The sequence below is a fragment of the Cheilinus undulatus genome, linkage group 18 (genome assembly GCF_018320785.1).
Source record: "Cheilinus undulatus linkage group 18, ASM1832078v1, whole genome shotgun sequence".
Taxonomy (NCBI): Eukaryota; Metazoa; Chordata; class Actinopteri; order Labriformes; family Labridae; genus Cheilinus; species Cheilinus undulatus.
In genome coordinates this window covers 21,764,101-21,783,032 of record NC_054882.1, presented here as the reverse complement: position 1 = coordinate 21,783,032, position 18,932 = coordinate 21,764,101, and the positions used below count along the sequence as shown (strand labels likewise).

The 18,932-nt window shown below is 39.0% G+C and overlaps 1 protein-coding gene across 1 annotated transcript in view; it reads right to left on the bottom strand.

Moving 5' to 3' along the window:
• Positions 1 to 18,932, bottom strand: part of mboat2a (membrane bound O-acyltransferase domain containing 2a) — a 77,922-nt gene that overhangs the window by 2,607 nt on the left and 56,383 nt on the right. Inside the window, 9 exon segments of the mRNA XM_041812941.1 lie at positions 1,203 to 1,354; positions 2,888 to 3,020; positions 4,038 to 4,102; positions 4,193 to 4,296; positions 4,631 to 4,823; positions 6,497 to 6,683; positions 8,645 to 8,699; positions 10,255 to 10,310; positions 14,396 to 14,491. Coding sequence (XP_041668875.1) covers positions 1,203 to 1,354; positions 2,888 to 3,020; positions 4,038 to 4,102; positions 4,193 to 4,296; positions 4,631 to 4,823; positions 6,497 to 6,683; positions 8,645 to 8,699; positions 10,255 to 10,310; positions 14,396 to 14,491 — 1,041 coding nt within the window.

Below are 18,932 nucleotides of genomic sequence, written 5' to 3'. Positions count from 1 at the left end.
ACACAACCAGGACTCTTCCACTAGCTGGTTGCCCACCCAAACTGAGCTATCAGGGAGAATGGCCTTTGAAAAAGGTGACCAAAAAGCCTCTCTTCAGTGCAAAACACATGAAAGTCTGCTCGTAGTTTGCAAGAACACTCCAAATTCCCAGATCAGTGAGAGGCATCTGGCTGCAGACCTCTATGGTGGGGAGTTTTGAGCTTATCTGTTGGGGGCGACCTCGACCATGATTCGGGAAGTGATGTACTAATTCTTCCCCAAATCTTTGCCTTGCAACAATCCTGTCTCTAAGCTCTGCAGGCAGTTCCTTTGACCTCATGGCTTGTTTTTTTTACTCTGATATGCATTGTCAGCTGCCTCAGCGGCCTTCTGTAGAATGTAAATGTGTGCCTATCCAAATTAAGTCCAATCAATTTAATTTACCACAGGTGGACTCCAATCCAGGTGTAGAAACATCTCAGCAAAGATCAAAGGAAGCGTGAGGAGACTGAGCTAAATTCTAAGTGTCAAATTTGTTCTAACTTTGCCATGATTGGGCACTGAGTGTAGATAAAAGTGGGGGAAAAAAGCATCAGGATGGAACATAACAAAAGTGGAAAAAAACAAAGGGGGTCTGATTACTTTCTGAATGCACTGTTATCCCAACAGGATGGGCTTTTATCATGCATTAACTTTTCATCTTAAGGTGTCATGGGTATAAATTTTAATAAAAATGTGCCTTACTTTGCAGTAGCCCTGCAAAGTAAGGGCAAAAACCTGCCTGATTAGACTTCTCAGTCATATGCCCATTCTGATATGATATAGAAGAGCAGTTTGAACCCCATCCCTCTTTTTCCCACATCTGTCCTCCTTTAATGAGTCAGTTTTATGTCCCTGTGAAGCAGCCCAGTGCTGACATACCAGCAGCCCTCATACGAATGACACTGACCATTGTTCAGCTTTTATTTCATGGCAGTGTCTGAGCAGTGTTAACTCCACTCATTTAATTTCCATCTCATCAATCGTAACCATGCTGCAGTCATTAAGCTGTCTAGTTAACAGTTACAGCCTGACACAAGGAGACCTGGCTGATGTAAAAGTGCCCAGTGCATTCATTTGTATACTTGATACAGCCATACTTTAACCCAGCAGCAGTTTTAAATGAGGAAAACTGGTAAAAGCAACATTTTATCAATGATAAAATTTCAGATTGGTTAACACACCTGTAGAACTTCAGTGATGGCCCTACAGCGAGTAGAACAAATGGCACCACTGTGTAGCTGATGGCAATCTGAGTCCATGCCCACGTGATGACATCATAGATCCTCTTGTATGAGTCACACACCAGGAAGTACGGTCTGATGTTGTGTCTTATCTGGAAAATAAAAGAAAGAAGTCATGATGGTTCCCAACATAGTTTCAAACTTTAAATCACTCTACAGTAGGGTGGACTTTACTTAACCTCAACCAACTGACCCAGTTCTTCAAATCTTTCATGGCATCAAGTCCTGCTGCTTATAATCTGCTCATCTTTTTCTTTCTACCCTCTTCTGTCTTTCTCCATATTATAGCTCCTCAGAGTTTCTCTGAGGATGTCAGTACGACTGTGGACAGTAGTGATAACTGGGTCAGCGCTCTCCTCATCCTCCTTTAGATAAAGAAGAAAAGTCTCCGTAGTGCAATGTCGTTTCAGTTACTCCGGTCTTTCCAAGTAGATTATCCAGAATTACAGTGTCAGGATTTTTTAATGTACCATCTCTCCTCTATCTCGGCAAAAATGTCCTTCTCTCACAAGTCTAAAGTGAAGAGGTTTGGCTTAGCAGAGATAAGTGGTGATTGTCTAACATTTTAATATGGTGTGTAAGTGGTATCATTATGTCCTATCTCTCCAAAAAGAGACTGAGGTGTGGGTTTGCTGGGTAGCAGAGTAAATGCAAAGGACTCTGACACCTGAAGAATGATGGAAAGAATTTAACTTCTAGGCAATCCTAATAGGACTGTAGAAAAAACTCCAAACGGAAATATTTTCCTAGATGCATGAAATTTATCGTTCTTCTTAGTTTTTGGCCTTTTTATTTAATTCACTGCTGCCTGCTTTTTTATTTACTGCTGCCTTCCTATTGTATATAGGGTAAAACAACTCTGCATGTTCACATTCACACCTACTGTCAATTTAGAGTCTCCATTTAACCCAACGAGCATGTATTTGGCCTGTGGGAAGACCAGAGTACCTATACACCACACAGAAAGGCCCTGTCTAATTGGGATTCGAACCAGAAAGTAAGAATAATGTGTACATGTATTTCTTTTGGGTTTTGTAAATGAAAAAATTAAAAATCTTAAGTTGATTTTTTTAAGCATTCTCAAAGAAAAAAGTTAGGAATCCCTGGTCTAGCGTATGGCCAGCTTAACTCAATTTTTCTATTTTATTTTTTTTAATTTATTGACTTTATATTGATTTATATTTGAGTCAATTTTGTATTTTTTTTTCTAAGTATTGTGTTACTAAAAAACGCTGAAAGGTGTTCAACTTCCCATAACCAAAACATAAACTTTGTAGTGTTCAAGGCTCATAAGAGGTTAATCAGACATAGCCAACAGGTTTTGGGTCCCTGTGTAAACAATTAGGTTCAACTGATGGGTTATCTTTAAAGGTTTCTTTTCTTTTTTTTTTTAATTTTGCATGTAACAAAGCAAACTTAGAAGAAGACTTAAGTCCAAGCTGGAGAGTTATCGGCATTTAGCAATTTAAAGCTAATAAAATCAGATCAGCTGTTGATCTTAAATTTATATATTTAGCATTTTAACTATGTTTTTGATGCAGTTTTTTTTTGTAGATCACCTTGAGTTGCTCTGTCCATGAATGGTGCTGTATAATCAAACACACAAACCGACAGTCTATACTCACTGCTCGTGCAGCCATGGTCATGGCGATGCCAGTGAGAAAGGTCAGGTAGTAGCCTGGGTAAACTCCATGCCACATGGCTGACAGCAGGAAAGTGGCAGCTGTGGGGTTGATGGCACAGCGCTCATAGCACACCCTGGGGGAGAACACAGTAAGTAAATTTACATGCTCTAAAAAACTGTACATTTAGTGTGCTTTTCCAACTACAACTGGACTTAAAACATAATTCTAAATTACTCTGACCAGGCAGAACAGTCTGTGGTAAAGCAGGCAGAGAAAATCTGACTCCCATTCTTCATTCTGAATATCAGCTTTTACCCTCAGGAAGAAGACTTAGGATCCATCAGGCCAGACTAAACTGATGCAACCGTTCATTTCTGCCCATATCCATCAAATTTCTTGATAGTAAGATGTGCCAAGGGGTTGTACAGTATGTCAATATGTCAGTGCTGCCAGATGGTTTTATGTACATGTGGAAAATGTTTAGATTGAACTGCTGCCATTACAGGATGTACCATTATGTTTTTTGTATGATCTCTATTTATGTATTGATTATGTTGCTGTTGGATTGAGTTCAGGACAAATTTCCCTATGGGGACATGAAAGTTTTTATCTGATCTTAAGTGTGATGTAAGCCAGGAAGAAGACTTGATGGTCTTAACATGGTAAGTGCTACAGTAAGAACAACACATTTTGAGATTGACTTAATAATGCAGTTTATGTTGTGTCAGAAGGAGGACTTGATGAGAGGGAAATATGGGATTGATTTGTTCAGCGTGTGTTGTAATGAAAGGGTACATGACACAACCTAATGTAGCAGAATCTGACATACAGTATGCCTTACCATTGCACCAGCAGGGACTGTAGTGACAATGTATTCAAAAACATGTACTTTAATATGGTGTGGTAAATACTTTTGTCCATATATAGTGTACTTCTGAGAATAAATCACAATTTTTTTCAGGTGCTCTATTTAAATGGATAACATGAACTATACTGCACTGATTTTAGTGGATATCTTATGACAAACCTTGTACATTTCTGAGATTTTTTTTCTGTGACACAATTCAAAACGTTCTTCTAAATGTGATTAAAACTAAAATGCAAGACTTCAAATAAGTACATCTGCAGTGATACAACCTGGATCCTTTACCTTTTTAGCCAAAGTGCTGTCTGGATGTTCCAGTTGTCAAGGAAACTCTTGAAACTGGTGGCCAACTGAAATAAGACCCAAAATAAAACACTTCAAGGCTTTAGCTGATAAAGGCATCAATCTGGATATAAGAGATTTCATGAAAAGAGCCTTACCTCAATGTCCAGAATTCTAAGATTTGATATCAAGTCCCACCGTGGGGAGCCATCTTTGTTGTAGCCATTAAAGCCGAACCCAGCGGCATTGTTGATAGCATCAGCTGCAGGAGAAAGGAGCAAATGTTTTTAAGTACTGGTGCAGGCAGCGTCAGTTAAATATGATAGCAGCTCCACAACTTTAGAAGACAGTAATTTATGTAGCAATGACAAAATAATGGAGGTACAGCGTCACATGCATTTGTCATCAGCAAAATTGAAGTGCAGTCTCTTAATAAAGCACTAGATGGCACTGGTGGACCAGGAAAAGGTTGTTAAGTAAGCATAAGGACCCTATATCAACTAGAGGAACAGTTTTTAGAGTCATCAAATAATTTACATGCAGAAAAGCTTATTGCACGCATACTGAATGCCTTTGAAGTAACACATATGACCCACCAAGAGTCCACACAAAGTAGTACTTGGGCCTCAGAGCCAGCATGGCCAGGTAAAGGTAGATGACCTGAAGGTAGAATGGTGTGAAGCTGACAAATTCGTCATCTATGGCGTGCTCCACAGGAAGCAGCTTGCACAGCGACAGATAGATGGCCAGGGAGATGGCACATGTGCACAGCTTGGAGATGACGTCATTCTGGTCAGAGGAGAGAAAAACGCAACAGCTTTACAAAGAGAAGTCCAGTTAAAAACTCACCATATTCAACAAGAACAGGAAACAAAGTTTGAGAAGTGGTATCGAAACTTCAAAATTTGTTAGTTCGACTTAAGGTTACTCAAGAGTTTCAGCCTCTCTCATGTTTTATATTTAGTAACTCTTGTTTTTTTCTCTGTCCTGATCCAAACACTCCAAGACTGAAGTGCATCTAAATTATTAAATCATTCTGCAGTAAGAAAACACAAATAATCTAGGGGTTTAGCCATTTGCGTCATTACATGCTCAATAATGACTCAGTGGCTACTTCTCTAAAAGCAAAGAAAAACATCTAGAGTCCGTTGCATCTCTTCAAACATGTATTTCTGGGGAAATTGCAATGTTTGCTTGAGGTTCCATTTTGTGCCACTGTAACTTTGAATTCCCAAGGTATTTCAAAATTTTTTCTGTCAACAGTAGCACAAAATGAAGTTCCCTTTCACCACAGGGTTTGCAGATTTTCCCATACTTATGTGCTGTTTTAAAAAAGTGGTTAGACCTGTTCTAAAGCCAGATTGACTCTATGATCCCACAAGAGGAAGTCTGTTTTGCAGCAGGAGCGCACAGGAAGAACATACACAAGAGCAACATAAACAGTCAAATCAGGCCCAATGAAAACAGACTTCAACACTAAAATCAGGCAAGAGCTATGAACCAAATGGCAGAGGTGGGAAGTTACTAATTACTTTTACAGCAAAAACTGGAGTGTTGATATCTCGGGGTTAAACATTTCAGGGTTGATTTTTACTCCGAAAGTGAAATTTCTAACCCCATTCTGAGTGAAATGGTCTTTAGTGTTGGACTTATTTGACAGTGTTGAATCACCTGTGTTAGTTCAACTCCACTACAATTTCAAATCTGGGGCATGTGTAGGCAAGTCTCCCACCATGCCCTTGGGCAGAGCGTTTAGATATGTTTTATATGTGTTTATCTGTGTTTGGATGTTGCCTGTTGTACAGCGATCCGTACTGGGACTCTTTTGCTTATGTTGCTGGTGGATTGTGAGACAAATTTGTGCCATGAGTGAAGTTATCCACTGAGTTAGAGCATCCCCCATTACTTCAGGTGTTTCTCAAGGATGAATGGTGCATCAGTATGCATTGCCTTGAACTCGACTCTCTGCTTTGTTCTTGCTAGAGACCCACCTTGCCACAGAGTTACTGCAGCTCTGTCATATTGTAAAATAATTAACACTTTTATAAGTGTAGTAGATCTATTCTCTTGTTGTTTCTTGACAATAAGGAAAGATCAAATAGCTACTCAGTACTCAGTACTTAAAGTAAACTTTAAATTGAATACTTTTTCACTTTTCTTTTAGATTTAAAGACCAGCTATGGGCTGTGCATAAGTTCAAACGTAGCCTAGTTTCAACAGTCCTACACTCTACTAACATATAAGATGTTTTACCAGCTGATAGTTTCAATGCAGGCTTAAGTATAACTAACTGAACTTTTACTTGACTACAACAATCATGTACTTTTTCCAGCCCTGCCAAATGGAAATGTCTATACCAGGTAATGCAAATTGCAGTATGGAGGTATGCAAAGTGCAGTATGGAGGCGTGCAAATGTGCAATGAAAGTGCAAGAAGAGCAGCCTACAGGCTGATTGCTCTACCTTGGGTGAGGGTTCACTCTGCTTGTACTTTCCGTTCTCCTTTCCGTTAGCATTCTCCTGATGGCGTGGCTCATAGCCCGTACCTTCGATGAAGGCCTTGTAGTCGTTGTAAGAGCAGGTGGGGCCTGCTAGGATGCCCATGAAGTTACAGTTATAACTCAGGTACTCCAGCAAACTGGGCATCCGCCTTAAGAGAGAGACAAACAGAAAAAGGGAAAATTAAAGGGTGCTTCTTTGTAGTGCATTTTGTACCCTTTTAATAACAAAGTGTCATAGAATGACTCACAAATAATGTGTAGACAGCTAACCGTCCAGTATACTTAGAGATGTAACCGTACTTTTATAAAGATTTATTGTTAGGCTTTTATGCCTTACTTGTCAACAGGCCTGCCCACAGATTGGGCTGGGCCCCTGACAAATCCAGAGGATGGCCCTCCTCATTTGTGATTCAGTGATAGTATCAATGTATGTGTGTTTTATCACTAGCATTGGGGCTAGCATCCTGGCTAACAGTTACCTCATTTTGGAGCTGAAAGGCGTCAAACTTTCATTAGGCTCTGATCTTAAAATAATTTATTTGCACTACTTTTTAACCACTTTTCCCACCAAATTTTGCCACTATTATTTGCAAATTTCCATCAATTTTGAGCAAGTTACTCCCATTTATGCAATTTTTTTACCAAATTTTAGCCACTTTACACCAGTTTTGTCATATTATAACCCCTTTTCATCATTATTTTTTTCACCAGTTTATGCCAAATGTCAAATATCTGCCACTTTATAACGTCATTTTTCCACCTTTTCTGCCCATTTCTTCAATTTTTTTTAGCAATTTTTGTCACTTTCTGCCAATGGTTGCCTTTGTTGACACATTATTGCCACTATAAACTGCGTATCAGCTCTTTCATCCTTTTTTGCAATTCTTAAGCACATTTCACTATTTGTCATAATATTTTTTGCTACTTTTAACCCATTTCTCACTCTCCAACTATTTGTCTGCCTACATTAACCCATTTCTTGCTATATTTTAATCCAACTTAACCTTTTCCAGACATTTTTGTTAATTTAAACCCATTTCTACCACTTTTTTAATCTCATTTCTTCATTTTTCCTGCCCATTTCATCTACCTTTCAGCCGTTTTTACTTTTTTTGCCTATTTTTTGCCACTTTTATCTTGTTTTTGCCATTATAACCCATTTCTGCCACTTTCAATATTCAATTGCTCCATCTTTTCTGCCAGTGTTGTTATTTCTAATCCATTTTAATCCTGCTTATCAGAAAAGGGGTGTACATTTTTAAGATGGCTACATAGTACACAACAAATGAATAAAAAAATATGTTTGTTGCTTTGATAAGAGTGGGTTTTTTTCAGGTAAAAAAAAAAAAAAAAGATTATTACAGCTTAACTTTACAATGGACCATGGTTTTTCTGACCTTCATGGACCCCCAATTTGGCTGGGCCCCAGAAAGCTCTCCCCTCTATCCCCCTTGCTGGGTGGCTTCACTTGTTATCAGGATTGGGGGGGGGGGGTAACTAAAGAGTCACAGGCTGAATTTGGACCTGGGCTGCCCTCTTTGAGGACAACAGCCTCTGTACATGAAGCACACGGACGTAGACACTAGGCTGCTGGCTTTTCTTGTATTTCTTTGTCCAAATCAAAATAATCCTGTGGCTTACTAAATGTTAGCAACAAATATGAAGAGATCTCCACCCTCTTTGGTCTGTTTCAACTTATTAACTTCCTGCTAGCTTCAAGCGGTGATTCATCTCCATTTCTACTCTTAAATCCTGCTTTTTTGCATTGTTCCAGCAACTAAGCAGCACTATCATTACCAGTAGCAACTACCACAGAAAGGAATCTAGTTGTATTGCAGGATAGATGGAGGGAAAGGCACTCTTATAATACAGGTCACACTGGAGTAGTGTGAATGTGTGGTATCCTGGATACCGAGTGCCTTAAACTGCTTGACTGCACCAGAGAGAACCAAACAAGGGGGTGGTGTGGTGATTCCATCTGCAGACAGCAATGTAGTCTTTAAAATTGGAAGTAATCCTTTATCAGTCCCATTCCATGTCCACTGTTTTTTCATTCAACCTGAAGTGAAGTCATCATCTGAAGCAGTAAAAACATACCTGAGTGACATACCTGATAGCAAGGTATTTCTGAGTGGGAGTCAGCTGCACATCTCGTTTGGCCAAACCTACAAATGAACCCAGGAAGACATATGTCACATTTTCACATGTACACCTGAAACTTAGGTTTGCAAAAAAACAGGTTTAACTTAACACATAAGTTACAAAAATGCTGACAATGTGAAAACGGCTCACTTTGAGGGTCTTTAGGAATTGCAACCACCTAGCAGGTGTCAAAGCAGCTGCTACTGCTATATAGAGACGCACCTTGAAGGAGAAAGGCCCATCACCTCTCTTCGGCAGGGTTAGCACAAGCAGAGAGGTTGATTTTTTCCTTTTTATAATTAAAATTATTTTGTGAGCCCTCTACTTACTGAAAAATAAAGACACAGATTTCACCCAAGCCAGATGTCCTGATTACTGTTACTGTCAGTCAGTGAAGGTCAGCTCTAATCTGTTGTCTTCGTTGTAACGAGACCTCAGCTCATTAACACTCATGGCCACCACTGCTGGCATCAGACTTATTTAGTTAGCTTCTCTGGCCACAATTAAACCTCTAATTTCAAACAGCATTATTTTATTCATCCCAAGGGAAATTTGCTTTAAATATAAAAGCCACATACAAACAATGAGAGTGCAGTACCAGGCATTGAATGCTTTAAATATACGCAACAAATCTGCTCATTTAACTCTCCAATCACAGGTAAAATGATGAATAAAAAATGTGATACAGCTTTGTTGTGCATATTACAGCCAATGATCCTCCTTTTGCAAGGAATTATTTTGCATCAGTTAATTTCAATTTTGCTGCAAATGATCCCAGAATGCTTGGAGAGTAGCTTGCGATGTGACACTTTAAATAGCTTTTCTCCCTCATTAAGCAAAATTAGTTAAAGGTACATATTGTACCTTTAAATTGAACTTATCAATCTCACCCAAATGTGCCCTTTTACCTTTAAAAAAATGTAGCAGCATCCATGGAAGTGTGTGATTAAGTGGTAAGGTAGGTGTCGGGGTGTGACAGCTCTTTGAGGTTGGGGGATTACACTCTTAGTTTCTCATTAGACACACTGTAGTGAAGAAAATCAGTGTCACAAAGCCCCACACTGTGCATGCACACACTGACACAAACTCCAGTACACAATCTGTTCAGGCACTGCTAAATGTGTTTTGCCCAGCGTATCCCAAATTGACCCAAGACTCCAAGATTGAGAATATAAACATCATTATCTTCTTAATCTGTGAGCTGCTTTGATATGTGTTACACCTCCATCTTTTTCTGCAAGCTTTACTATGTAATGTTTAACAGTGCCCAGCTTGTGTTTAAAGTCAGCCAGTGAACAGCTACAGAGAGAGAGAGTGAGTGCATACTTGGTCATTTCCTCATTACATAACCATGTTCATGCTCTTTCTGGTTCACTAGTCCATTGGCAGATATGACTACTGGCTCGGAAAAGCTGCCATGTGATCTGTTTTTAAACTCCAAAGAGAACTGAACCATTTTCACTTCTGTCACATCTGCCACTTCTTTTCTTTCAGAGGCGATACACACGCACACAGGCGCACACACACACAAACACAATAAAGCACACATGCTGTTAAGATACTTGATGCTTCTCTTACCATCGTGGATTTCAAACGCCAAACTGGTAATCTTCTGTGTTAGAACCATCATGGGCCTTATAAAAGACAGAAAAAAGATAAATTAAGATTGTAAAATGGAATCACTATGTTTTTTTTAATGTTTTTTTTTTGTTTTGTTTTTTTTTTTTACTAAAAACCTTTATTTTGAAAGCCTTCTTTTTATTTATTTCCTTTTTTTAAGATTTATTTTTGGCATTTTTGTGCCTTTATTTGAAAGAGGAGGACAGTGGATAGAGTCAGAAACAGGGACAAGAGTGGGGGACAGACATGCAGCAAAAGGCCTCATGCTGGATCCGTCCGTGTACATGGGGTGCGCCTTAAACCACTAGGCCACCTGCACCCTGAAAGCCTTCTTTTTTAATCTTACTAGAAATGTATGAACACTGCTTTACATGAATACTTAACAAGTTTTTCTGCATTTTAAATAGAGTGAACATTTTAGCTGCATGATGCAACTACTGAATGGATGCCATTTCATGCAGTAATAATAGAAACAGTGTCAGCTGCAGTTATATTTTCACACTGGCAAGTTTCCTGTGAGATAACCACAGACATGTTTTTCATGCCCTTTCATTCCGTCCTCTTTTCAGACTTAAATTGCTTCTACACTTATAAGCCCTCTTCCTATTGACTTAAAAGGTATTTCATATAAAAAAAACAATGACACTATCTCACCAATGAATGGAAGTAGTACAATCTCAATTCCAAACTTCAATTGCCCTCTGAGGTGGCAGACCCACGCCTAAGCAGCGCCACCGAGGAACTCACGCTCTCATTGATTACTATGGTGTTCAAAATTCAAAGTGCGAGAAAAACCGAACGGGAGCGCAGATCATCACTAAAATCTAATCAATTCTTCCCTGTCACTATCCCAATATTCCCTGAAAGTTTGGTGAAGATCCAACTTTCTGTTCTCGAGTTATCTTGTTCACATACGAACAAACAAACAAAGAAATGGACAAACAAAGATATGGAACCCTTTACATAACTCCCTGCCGGTTTCATCGCCGTGGGTAAAAAGTTGGGGCACTGTTTAAAATGTTAAAAACAGAATGTAACATTTGCAAATCTGATAAACCCATACTCTGTATTCACAATAGAACATCAGGTGTTGAAACTGAGACATTTTACTATTCCATGTTAAATATTAGCTTATTCAGAATTTGATGGCAGCAATACATCTCAAAAAAAGTAAGTATGGGCCAAAAAAGGTGGTAAAAAAGTGGTACTAATGAAAAAAACAGCTGAAGGGGGATTTTGCAACTAATAAGGTCAATTGGCAACAGGTCAATGATATGACTGGGTATAAAATGAGCATTTTAGACAGGCAGAGTCTCGAAGAAGTAAAGATTGGCTGAGGTTCAACTAATCTGTGAAAAACTGCATCTAAGAATTGTGGGGAAGTTTCAGAAAAATGTTCCTCATTGTAAAAATACGACTTTGAATGTCCCACCATCTACAGTACAAAATATCATCATTAGACATCATTGTCTGTCGATACAGTTCGCTGTGCCATCCACAAATGCAAGTTAAAGCTGTATTGTGCAAAGAAGAAGCCGTATGTGAACAAAAACCAGGAACACCACTGTCTTCTCTGGGCTAAAGCTCATTCAAAATGGACTCAGGCAAAATGGAAAACTGTTCTGTGGTCAAATTAATCAAAATTTGAAATTCTTCACGAAAACCATGGGTGCCGTGTCCTAAAGACTAAAGAAAAGAGGGACTGTCCAACTTGTTATCAAGCTGGTCCAAAGCCTGCATCTCTGACGGTATGAGGTTGCATTACTGCCTATGGCATGGGCAGCTTACACATCTGGAAAGGAACAATCAATGCTGAAAAATAGAGGTTTTCAAGCAGCATATGCTCCCATACAGTCATGTCTTTCAGGGAAGGCTTAGCATATATTTCAGCAAGACAATGTTAAACCACATACCGCATCCATTGGACCCAGGACTGTTGACTAGCTAGAATCTCTCATCAGACAAGAATGGGACAACATTCCTTAACCAGAACTCCAGAAACTGGTCTCCACATTTTCCAGATGTTTACAGACTGTTGTTAAAAGCAGAGGGGATGCTACACAATAGCAAACATGGCCCTATTCCTACTTTTTTGAGATGTGTTGTTGCTATCAAATTCTAAATGAGTTGATACTTTTTAATGAAAAACTAAAATGTCTCAGTTTCAATATCTGATATGATGTTAATGTTCTCTTGTGAATAAAACATAGGGGTATGGGATTTGCAAATCATTGCATTCTATTTGGTTTACATTTTACATTGTGCTCCAGCTTTTTTGGAACTGGGGTTTTAAAAGAAATCTTTGAAATGGGAAAGATGACTTCCTCTCTGACACTTAGAGGAGCAACCTTTGACAAAAAAGCAGGAAAAAGGGGATTTTGCTGCAGAAGAGAATGCTGCTTTGATATCATTCTTGAGACCCTAATGGACTTTTACTTTCATTGGTGACATCAAAAGGTTCTCTTCATTATTTTTTTCTTGTTTGCTCTTGTTGTTGTTTTTTTATAAATGTGCAAAGTGACTAAAAAACAGATTACAAAACTAAATCTGCTTTGAAAACTGTTACTTAATTTTATGAGCATTTCAATATATAGAGCACGTCTGTTGATGCCTACATCTGCAAGTGAACTTTCATTCTGTATTTTTCTTCATTCAATCTGTTGGTGGCAGAAAGTAAAGCTAAATTAGTAAGTAATATATCAGACTTTCTGTCCTTGTGTGACAAAGCACATTTAGCCATGAGTGGCATGTTTAAAAACCTAATTTTGATATTTTCAGGAAGAACAGAGGGAGAGGAGATGAGGTGGTTGAAGCAGGGAAATTTCTGCTCTCTCAGAAGCAGTATGGGTTTGCATTTGGTTGCTAAGCAACTAGCCACCCCCACCCACCCTGCTGGGAGTGCAGGCTGTCTGCTTGGATTGTCAGACAGTCTGGAGGAGTGGGAACCAACCAGGAGAAACTATAGCTGCCATCGGCGCCCTACTGCAGGCACAGCAGGGTGAAATGCACTTCTTTCTCTTCAGCTTGGACAGGTTCAGATATTTTTAATCTCCCCGACTATTATTGTAAACATCTCTTTGCAGCCTGTTCTTACATTTCTTTTTGCTTTGAGGATGGTTGGATTTTACAGACACATAGCATAAAGGAACTGCAAGGAATGATGTCCGCAGCAATTCAAGCATTTTTCTTCTACTATAAGCTCACCTCCTTTAAAGGGACTGACCTAATTCAAAAGAGGTCCGGCCAAATGATGCTAGGAGTCTCACAATTTGTGAAATTAGGATTATCTGAGTGCAGTGAATGTTTCTCATGCGATTGTAGTATAAACACACCCATGTTTGGAAGGTCCACTCACTTGTTCATCAGTATTGCTGGCTACCATTACACCATGAAGACAAAAGAACACCCCAAGCCATTCAGAGAAAATGTTACTGAAAAGCACAAGTCAAGGGATGGATACAAAAATAGTTCCATGGCACTGAACATCTCCTGGAGTAAAATTAGACTAGTGAGAGAGGCCAGCAAGACACCTATGACTGCTATGAAGGACTTACAAGCTTCAGCAACTGAGAAGAGAGAGACTCTGCATACAACAACTGTTGCCTGGGTTCTTCACCAGTCAAAACTTTATACAAGAGTGGTATCAAGAAAGCCCCACTGTTGAAGAAAACTCATTAATGCAGTCACTTATTTTACATTACATGTTTTTATTTAATTGAAAGCACTTGTAGGAATCTTTCTTTACTTTAATATTAAAGAAGTTTTTTGTATATTTTTTTTCTTTGTCAAAAAAGCCAAATAATATCGACCATGACTGATTTATAAAATCAATACAAGGGTTAAACATCCAAGGTGGTGACTAATTTTTATAGTCACTGTACATTAATATGTACACCAGAACTTTCTGATAAGTTTTGCCCTGTCTGGCTTAAAAATGAAACCAATCTGAATAGATCCATTTGTAACAAGCCGTTTTTTCTCTCAGAGAAGCTTTCAGATTTAACAACTTCAATAATAACCTCCTACAAGTGGGGAACAACAGTTTTTAATTAAGAAACACAAGGCCCCTACAGAGCTCCGTGGTCTTTGTTTAGCTTACCCTGTAAAATCTGCTGAGTACATGCCGTAGTCAAACACGTAGACTCGCGTGATCTGACATAAAATCAGATAGCCGAGAGTCACAATGAAGCAGTACCTGAAGAGACAAAAAAAACAACAACAACAAAATTGGATTATTAACTTTTTGTTTTTAATGGAGGTTAAAAAGGGGATGGGAGCTGCATGGTAACATAATCAAATATGAAACAATAAGTATTCTTCATCTTTATCAGTTAGTCTTAACCAGTTTATCTCAAGACACTACAACAGAGGCAGGTTGAGACTGCACTTTACATTGTGTGTTTTATAAAAACTCAACAGTTTAATCCACCATAAGATTAGCATTAAGTAACATTTAGTCAAGTTTCACTACCAATGAAACATTTCTCTGGTAGTGGAAACCTCAAGCAGAAGCAGATTAATGTATAAAAGCCATCTGGAGTCAGTAAGAAGTAGTGATGCATAATGAAGTGGGACAAATATGCACGAAGTTGATATTTCTTTATTAAAATAATGATATTTGTTATTAGAGATATGATAAGAGTCAGGGCACAATACATCTGTGTTGATATTTTGTTCCACTAATCGTAAAAAATATTTTAAGATATGTGTTCAAAAGTAGTGCATACTTGGTGCGTACTCTCGTGTCTACACTATGTTGCCAAAAGTATTCACTCACTCATCCAAATAATTGAAATCAGGTGTTCCAATCACTTCCATAGCCACAGGTGTATAAAATCAAGTACCTAGGCATGCAGACTGTTTCTGTTTCTTCAGGCTTGGTCCCTTAGTTCCAGTGAAAGGAGCTCTCAATGCTTCAGCATACCAAGAGATTTTGGACAGTTCCATGCTCCCAACTTTGAACACTTTGGGGATGGTCCCTTCCTGTTCCAACATGACTGTGTGCCAGTGCACAAAGCAAGGTCCATAAAGGCATGGATGAGAGAGTTTGGTGTGGATGAACTTGACTGGCCTGCACAGCGTCCTGACCTCAACCCAACAGAACACCTTTGGGATGAATTAGAGCAGAGACTGAGAGCCAGGCCTTCTTGTCCAACATCAGTGTGGGACCTCACAAATGCCCTTCTAGAAGAATGGTCAAAAATTCCCATAAACACACTCCTAAACCTTGTGGAAAGCCTACCAGAAGAGTTGAAGCTGTTATAGCTGCAAAGGGTGGACCAACATCATATTAAACCCTATGGATTAAGAATGGGATGTCACTTGAGTTCATACACGAGTCAAGGCAGGTGAGCAAATACTTTGGGAAATATAGTGTATTTTGATTTACATTGATCTCAGTGCAGATACTGTGATTAGAGTTCAGACAAGAGAAAATTAAACTTCTGCAAATTGTTGCAGAATATGCCTATGTTGATGTACAGTACAAAAGACAGAGACCTCTGCAACAGGGACATTAGAGGGGGTTTAAAACTGGACAGAAGGGCAGAGGAGGCTCCAGTAATGTGTCAGCAGAAGTGGTTGAAGACACAAGACAAGGCCACCTTTGAACAGGGGACCAAAGACAAAGCATCACTTAAGCCTGTTGTACAAAGCTGTTGCAGAGTCAGCCTGAGTTGAAGCTAGCTCGCTGCTAGCGTGCCTCTGCTGCCAACAATAAGAGGATTGTGCAGCGCTGAGAAGGAATACGGCATACAGGCTGAAGAGAGGCTGCACTGCTGATAAGAAGACACAACGGGAGCCCTCACATTCAGAGAGCTTACTGTATGTGCAGTCCAGGACAGAGCCAAGACATCCTCAGATCTCTACTGCCGAGCTTTAATAACACAGTAAAAACCTCTCATGCTGGAATCTTATGATTTTATTTTTCTGCCCATTAAAGATCTTTTCCTGTAAAAGCACACATTACATCCAGAGGCAGGCAGAGAAGGTGCTGTGTGAAGAGGAGGTAATTACAATACGGTTCTGTTAGCTGTGGTTTTCTACCCAACCCACACTTGTTTTGCCGAACATACAATATTTTTCTTGGGAAGCTGCACGGTTCAGTACAAAGCCTCTATATTCCCAAAGCAGCCCTGAAGCAATGAAGCTCATCAAAATGTGCAGATTATTATTTGACAGACAAAGAGACTGACAGGAAGTGTAGAAGGAAGGTAGCAGGCATGACAAGTTAAAAATGTCTTTTTTGCTCTTGTTATCTAACATAGTCCACTACCACTGTCTAGAATCTTTTAAGTCATGTGAAGGTTTCAAGCTATTGAATAAGCATCATGAAGCTAGCTAAAAAGGAAAATAAACTGTTTTTATGTGGCTCAGGCAACAAAAGGTCAAATGCAAGAATCCAAGAGGCTTCCTGAGACCCTCAATCATACTTCCAACAATTTTTTTAAGCTTACTGTCTGAAATATTTTGGTGCATTTATGTGATTTTGCAAAAAAAAAAGACTCCAAACATGGTCTCCATGGTCAAGGTATGTGCTACACTGTAGAAAGAAACACCTCTACTAAAATCTTGGTATAGAAAACATGATGGGTTGGACTTTCATACAGCAGGATTTTCCTTAATGGAATTTTTGTGAAACAAGACAAAATAGTGCCTTTTTTAGTGTTTGCTCGTATCTGGAGGGTCCAGTCACTGGTTCATCAGTATTCCCAGCTGCCATTACACCATGAAGGCAAAAGATCACTCCAAGTAATAAAAGAATGTTATTAAAATGTTTAAGTCAGGTGACGAATACAAAAAATGTAGTTAAATTAGTTAAATCAGTCATCAAGAAATGGAAGTAAAAAGGTATCAATCTGTTTCGATCAGGCCACCCTCACAAACTGAGTGACCGTGAAAGGAGACAAGTGAGAAAGACCACCAAGACACCTATAACTACTCTGAAGGAGTTACAAGTTTCAGCTGCTGAGATAAGAGATTCTATAGTTTTCTAACTTTAACTTTAACATTAACCATATTGAACTAATCTTTTGAAATAAATAAGTTATTATTGCACATAGATTTGCAGATATTTTAACAACTCAGCGGAAGAAGATGAACTGAGTCATGCAGTTCTGTTTTTTTTTGTAAAAGAACTAAACCAGCATATGATGGAGCAGTCAAACCTCTTACAGAGTTGAGAATGGGGATAAAAGTGATGACTTAAACTAGCTTTTTTGAACAGTAGCCCTAAAGTGCAAAACACAACTTAAAAAAAACTGCATAAAAACACAACTGCAAAAAATCTAAACGCAACTGCAGTGTATTCGTCCAGTCAGCTTTGAATCATGCCACCTGCAGCTACCTACCTCTTCTGTTATGAGTTAATGCTGTCATGTTTTCTGTTTTTACAGTTGGTTTTATTTTTTTGCATTTATGTTCAGTTTTTTTGCAATCGCATTTTCTGATTTTGTTGTTGTGTTTATTTTTTAGCTATCGTTTGCTATTTGCAGTTGTGTTTTGCACTTCAGGGCCACCATATTTGTGACACAAGTAATCATCTTAATTGAAAATAGATAAAAGAAAAATGAAAATGAAAACAAGCTCTCTGCATGCTTAATTAATAATTATTTATATTTAGTGCTTATTGGATCCCCCAGGTGTGGACTGCGGCTTCAGCAAAGGTATTTTTCCACATTTGGCTCTTCAGTTGAGCAGGGTTGAGTACCGCTGGTTTAAAGGGAACAGGGGGAATGATCTGGATTGGATAAGACAAAGCCCAGACCTCAATCTTTTCATCACAGCAAGGATATAAGTTCTGTTCCGGAGAGAGTTGTTTACAGCGAAGACAAAATACTACCTAAAAGTACAGGAGAGTTTGGGAAGTACAGCAGTATGAAGCCAACAATGAGATGAGTTTAATTCCTATGTCAGACAACCTACACATGGTGCATCTAATGACAATACCCTGTGAACCCTCAGCGGTCAGCAGTGTCTTTATTTCACATTTCAGTGTTGGCTTCTACTAGGAACCCAACCAGAAGTGATACCCAAAAAAGCACTAGGTTTGATCTTTAAAAGAAAGATGAGTCAAGCTGATACTATATCTTGGAAATCACTAAATGATACTTTTACTGTCTGGGTTATCAGATCAGCTCACCACTACTTTACACAATTCACTGAGAGCCGGCAGGATAAAAATCCTGACAAAGTCAATTTGAATGGATTCAGTTGTTCATGTTCACACTAGCACACTGCCAGACAGTGTAAGAAAAACTAAAGGCGTGCAGTGCATGTGTTAAAGAGGATACAATCAAGATAAAACTGAGTTATCAGTTTTTTATACATATTTCCCTTGCTTTAGCAAAAATATACTGATTACCTGGCATTTTAGCAGTACGGAAAGCTTAAGTTTCCATTACATCCTTAGCAACAATACTAATATCACCAGGATCAGCTTTCTCTACACACTGTGCACAGCTGCAGTTAGCGGCGAACATGTGAGCCATAAGTGCTGCAGCAGCTATATTTGCAGTGGACCCAACAGGGAACCTGTCTTTGTCCTCATCTGATTTGTGTTCGTGGAATTCACAGCTCCGAGGGGGGTATAATTTCCATTTGTAGCATCAGAAGCCTGAGACTGAAGCAGGTCTGTC